The 5,694-nt window shown below is 40.7% G+C and overlaps 1 protein-coding gene across 4 annotated transcripts; it reads right to left on the reverse strand.

The window, feature by feature from the left end:
- Nucleotides 1-284: 284 nt before the first annotated feature.
- On the reverse strand, nucleotides 285-2,453 carry LOC117189746. Of its 4 annotated transcripts, none has more exons than XM_033394824.1 (5): nucleotides 2,252-2,452; nucleotides 1,720-2,089; nucleotides 1,241-1,657; nucleotides 953-1,171; nucleotides 285-885 (listed from the first exon to the last, which is right to left on the reverse strand). In XM_033394824.1, exons 2-5 carry the CDS (start codon nucleotides 1,948-1,950, stop codon nucleotides 433-435), a joined length of 1,320 nt encoding a protein of 439 aa, XP_033250715.1. In that variant the 5' UTR covers nucleotides 1,951-2,089; nucleotides 2,252-2,452; the 3' UTR covers nucleotides 285-432. The 4 variants fall into 4 exon arrangements, 3 of the variants coding, with proteins under 3 accessions (XP_033250715.1, XP_033250714.1, XP_033250713.1); XM_033394823.1 differs by lacking the exon at nucleotides 2,252-2,452 and adding an exon at nucleotides 2,162-2,180; XM_033394822.1 differs by lacking the exon at nucleotides 2,252-2,452 and having other exon boundaries at nucleotides 1,720-2,139.
- Between the last annotated feature and the right edge of the window lie 3,241 nt (nucleotides 2,454-5,694).

Here is a 5,694-nt window from a genome sequence, read left to right on the forward strand (position 1 = left end):
CGCGCGGAGATATGTCGTCTCAAAACGTCATAACTCCGCGCGGAGATATGTCGTTTGTGGAACGGCGGAGATATGTCGTTTCAAAACGTCATATCTCCGCGCGGAGATATGTCGTTTGTGACACGGCGGAGATATGTCGTTTCGAAACGACTTAAGTCCGCCAGAAAATAATTAGATATGTCGTCTCAAAACGTCATAACTCCGCGCGGAGATATGTCGTTTGTGGAACGGCGGAGATATCTCGTTTCAAAACGACTTAAGTCCGCCAGAAAATAATTAACTAATTTCGCATGTAAAATACACTTATATTTTTTTGACAGCATTTCATTTTATAACATGATTTTATTGAAATTAAAAAATGTGCAATAGTCCAAATACACAGAAATCATAATAGAAGTTTTCTTAAATTTTGTCGTTCTTAACTTACACAAGTTAATTGTAAATAAAAACATTGCGTATGGCCTCTTCGACTTCTCGGTTGCAACTTGGACATTTTGGCTTTATATTTTCATTTTCTTCCAAGTCGTTTTTTGCTTGGTTGTGGGCCACAATTTGATCCCAACATGTACCACAAATGTTTACGTGATTGCACGGGCGCAACAACACAGACTTTGGGTTACATAGGCACACATTGCATGGATTCATTTGAAACAATGATTTATCAGATGACTGACTTAAATGAGCAGCATTCGATGAAAGTGACGATGTGGAAGATTTCATATCAGAAGACATTCCAGTTAAATTGCTTTCATTGTCCACCCCTTCAAAGAAGTCCTGCTTTGAAAAGCGGTCAGCTAAGGAAACAGTGCATGTCAGAAATCCCTGTATATCTATTTCACCTCTTTCAAAAAGATCCATTGCGTCCATTATTTTTTTTGAGCGATCCTGAGAACAAAAATAATTAAGCTAACATATTATTTTTAACGATTAACTTAAAATGTATTCAACTTACACGTAATTTCTTCTTCTGTGTCTGATTTCCATTACCACCATTTTGAAAGAGTAAAGCAAACTCGCGACTTTTTTCATATTCTGCATCAATAAGACATTGAACAAATTTAAAAAAGTGCCCATTTGCTCGAATTTTATTTCCCAAATTCAAATTATAAGCTTCTACTGAGCTCGTGGTTCTAGTTGACCTCTTAAACACGGATATGCTTTTTGGTCCCTCCTATAAAATTAGGGTTAAAAATTAATAAGTAAAATACAACTCAATTATTAAACAATAAATAAAATATACCTTTTTAAGCCACTGTCTATTAAAATATTTTAAAAATGGAGAAAACAGCTTCTTATTTAAGTTTATTGCTTCGCCTTTTAGAAGGTTAAATGCTTCGACAATTTTGCTTTCTGGTAAAAGCGGCAAGTGCAAAAATTTCATAAATAGCATGTAAGCTTTCTTATTGCATTTCAGCGTATTTTCAAAACCAGTCGATTGCTTGGCATTTTTCTTGCATGCTTGAGTAAAATGAAACCAACAGGCGTAAAAATTCATGTTGGGATGCAGACCTTTTAACGCGTTACGCATTGCCTTTTCGTAATCTGATATAAAGGATGCTCCTTTAAGGCAGCAAATGTTCGAGTCTATATATGTGAATAAGTGCTGATAACACAGCTCCGTTTTGCGAGTCATCAAAACAAAAACAAAAGGGGTTATCTAATTACAAAAAATTTTTGATTAGAGTTAGTAAATAAAGTGTAGCATAAGAAGAAATTTACCTTCTGCAAATATTTAATATAAATTATTAAAAGTTGCTTAAAATCTCCAAAAGGGCACACTTTAAATGTAGCATCAATTAAATAATGCCTATTATGCTCCGGAATGTTGGCTTGCATCAAGGTGATTACCTTGTCTGATGAAAATATGCAATAAGCAAACGAGCTCGATGCGTACACTTTTTTATAGAACTGATTTGCAGTATTTCCCTTGGTTATTCCAAAACGGTTCATAATATTTTCGTCTAGAAAAGCTTCCAGAACATTCTCTGCAGAAGATGGAGGCTTTGGCAAGAAAGGCTGTCTTTTTCTTTGCAAAGTGCGTTTGACAGAGTCATAATTTATTTCAATCTCCGCTTCACCTTTTGTTTTCCTAATTAATTGAATAGAAAAATAATACATCAGTCTGTGTGCATTTCTTGTCTGCTCGCATGCACATACATACATGTACACCTATGTACATACATATGTATGTATGTACATCAGGGGACGGCACGGCCAATGCTCGCAGACGAACTTCGAAACGAGCATTTACCGGTCAAAAACCGAGCGACGACCAAAGTCTCGCAAACGGACTTAAAGCGGGCATGATTCGCAAGAAACACCGGATCACGTAATAGAACATGAACGATCATGTCAAACTGCGACCCGGCACAACGCGTTTGTAACAGTGGTCGGCAGCAACACAATAATACTTTTTGTTTTAGTTTGACTTCTGTCAACGCACACAAACGCAATGTAATGCGTGCCGACCGCTGAAGTATATACATATGTACATATGTGCCTCACAGCTTAAATGAACCAGAGAACTTTTCAAACTTCAAACCCCTGTAAAAACCAATTGAGCAGTCCTATAAAAAAAATTGTAATACAATTCTGTTAAGATTTTACCAAAGACTATACAATACCAAGATGTTGCATGAGCGACCAAAAAGCTGTTCTATGGCGGGTCCTAACATTAGAACCCAAAAGGCACGAGGGAGCGCGCGGGGCTTCAATTCCCTTTTCGGCTGTACTTCGTCTCTACCGCGACCCCGCTGCCCTTCGGTTTCGTCTGTTCGGCAATTCTAGACTCACGAGCCTCAGCACCGTCGAAGCGGTGGTCGCGGATCGCCGATGTCTTTGGAGCGGCACAGTGGGACCTATGGCCGTCTCAGCTTGCTAAATTAGTTAGTGAATATGAGTTCAATAAATATTTGCACACTGAAAAAATGTTAAACTTTAAACTAAAACAATCTTGAAAATTCGATTGGAAAATTCTCTATTAGATGCGTACATTAAATTTATCTAAAGCACTGATACAATTTTTTTTACTATTTCGGCTGAGTCCCCACTGTGCCGCGCCAAAGACATTAAAGATCACGCTGCCCTACGGTTTCGGCACGCAGACGATTCATATTTTGTTTTTGTATTCTTTCTCTCGAGACACACCGACTCGACGCTGACCGAGGCATTGACGAAGCCGAGTAGCGTAAAAGAGAATTGAAGTAATAGCCCCGCGCGCCCGTACCATGAAGCGTCAAACAAAAATTGAAAAAGAATTTGTTCCGACGATGTTTTGGATCCAGACTTCTGTGATATGTCACTGCTACAAAAATATTTCAAAACTTCGCCCCGCCCACTTCCGCCCCCACAAAGGACGAAAATCTGTGGCATCTACATTTTTAAAGATAGTATAAAACTAAAAACTCAGAATCGTAGAAAATGACTATATCTTCTAGAGTGCAAAATCTGAACCAGATCGTATAATTATTATAGCCAGAGTCAAGAAAACAATTTCATTCTTTCTCGCTCTGTCTCTCTCTAACACACAGGTTTCATGGTCGGTTTTGCCAATTGCAAAATATGAGTTCAAGGATCTCAGAACCTATAAGAGTCAGAGCAACCAAATTTGGTATCCACACTCCTGTGATATCGGACCTTGACCGTTTCGTGTCCAAATTTCGCCACACCCCCTTCCGCCCACGCAAAGGACAAAAATCTGGGGCATCCACAAATCTCAGAGACTATTAAGGCTAGAGTAACCAAATTTGGTATCCGCACTTCTGTTAGATCTCACTATAAAACGTATATCTCAGAATTTCGCCCCACCCCGTTCCGCCCCCACAAAAGACGAAAATCTGTTGCATCCACAATATTGCACATTCGAGAAAACTAAAAACGCAGAATCATAGATAATGACCATATCTATCAGATTGCTGAATCTGGATCAGATCGGATCGTTTTTGTAGCCAAAAGGAACAAATCAATTTGCAGTGGCTACGCAGCCCCCGACGTCACGCTCAGACTGATTTTCTGTCTCTCTCGCACGCACTCTTTGTCGTGTCGTTCAATATTAGCGGCGTCTGCCGGAGAGAGCCATACTGACTTAGTATCGGGTATAACTGTAGAGTTGCGGTGTCCGCAGCGGGGTAGCGACATATCTCCGTCGACATATCTCCGCCGATCCACAAACGACATATCTCCGCGCGAAATTATGTCGTTTTAAAGCGACATACCTCCGCGCGGAGATATGTCGTCTCAAAACGTCATAACTCCGCGCGGAGATATGTCGTTTGTGGAACGGCGGAGATATGTCGTTTCAAAACGTCATATCTCCGCGCGGAGATATGTCGTTTGTGACACGGCGGAGATATGTCGTTTCAAAACGTCATACATAAGTCCGCCAGAAAAAAAGCGACATAATTCCGCCGGCAAAATGTACTGGGCGGAGATACGTCGTCGGAGATATGACGCTATGCCGTCCGCAGCAACTCACAACGTTCCACCTCGTTTCTATTTCCAGTTGTTGTTCTTCTTCTGGGGGTGTCAACATTTCGTGTGTGTGCTGGCTGTTTCTTGGCCTTCTTGGACGTTGACATGCAATGACTGCATCTTTCAAGAGGCGATGCAGTTACTGCACCGTCAAGTGGCCCGTGTGAAACCAGCAGAAGGCTGTTACGCGCGGATCCCAGGCAAAACGAAGCCCTCCTCCCGCCCAACCGACCGAGGGGCGCTGCCGCATGACGCACGGTGCGTAGTCGAACCGAACGCGAACATGCAATAAAGATAGCTATTAGACTAACATTCGAGGAAAAACTAAACTTACTAAGAAACTAAGCATGCAATCAAATTACAAATACCACTACAATTACTAATTAATAGAAAGGTGTGTAAGGATGAGTAATTTAATAAGAGGAAGAGGATATAATATGGTAGAGGGAATTAAAATCCGAGCATAAGACCCTAAACGGTTCATGCAAGGAATAATTCGATCTACAAAGTGGAAGGAACAACGGTATAAAATTTCTAGTCAGTCTAATAGGAATCGTGAAGTTTATGCGGCTCAACAGATCAGGGCTGTCTATGTCACCCCTGATCAAGTTGTGCATAAATATCACACCAATCATTTTTCTACGGTTAACTAAGGATGGGAGGTTTACTAATAGTAGTCTACTAGAGTAAGATGGGAGTCTTACACCCGCACCCCAGTTAAGGCGCCGCAGAGCAAAGAGTAAAAAGTTTTTCTGTACTGATATACGGTCCTGGTGTACTTTGTACTGAGGGCACCATACACAGGAGCCGTATGCTAAGATCGGACGAACAAGCGAGGTATACCTCGCTTTGTTATATAGGGGTCGTCAAATTCCTTTGACCACCTTTTTCTCTCAAGAGAACCACCAAATAGGGTATAAAGAGCCAACAAAGGGCTAGAACGATGAAATGTCATAACTTTGCATTTCGAGGCATTAAGGTGTAACAAGTTTGCACAACACCATGACTGAAAGTTATTGAGATCGGATTGCAAGCGAGAATGAAATGAAATGTCCTTGTACTGGACACAGAGTTTAACATCATCCGCATACATAAGTACTCGAGAGTATGTTAATACTGAAGGCAAGTCATTAATAAAGAGTGTGAAGAGTAAGGGGCCTAGATGGCTGCCCTGTGGTACTCCCGAATAAACCTTTACTGGTAAAGAGAGGGAGTTTTTGAAGA

The sequence above is a fragment of the Drosophila miranda genome (genome assembly GCF_003369915.1).
Source record: "Drosophila miranda strain MSH22 chromosome Y unlocalized genomic scaffold, D.miranda_PacBio2.1 Contig_Y1_pilon, whole genome shotgun sequence".
NCBI lineage: Eukaryota > Metazoa > Arthropoda > Insecta > Diptera > Drosophilidae > Drosophila > Drosophila miranda.

What these genes read in the sequence shown, in the direction of transcription:
- LOC117189746 (XM_033394822.1), bottom strand. Translation starts at nt 2,118, where the DNA reads ATGTATTATTTTTCTATTCAATTAATTAGGAAAACAAAAGGTGAAGCG. An exon ending in ATATTAAATATTTGCAGAAG is followed by an intron (nt 1,658 to 1,719) that starts GTAAATTTCTTC and finishes TTTTGTAATTAG; the next exon opens with ATAACCCCTTTTGTTTTTGT. An exon ending in ATAGACAGTGGCTTAAAAAG is followed by an intron (nt 1,172 to 1,240) that starts GTATATTTTATT and finishes CTAATTTTATAG; the next exon opens with GAGGGACCAAAAAGCATATC.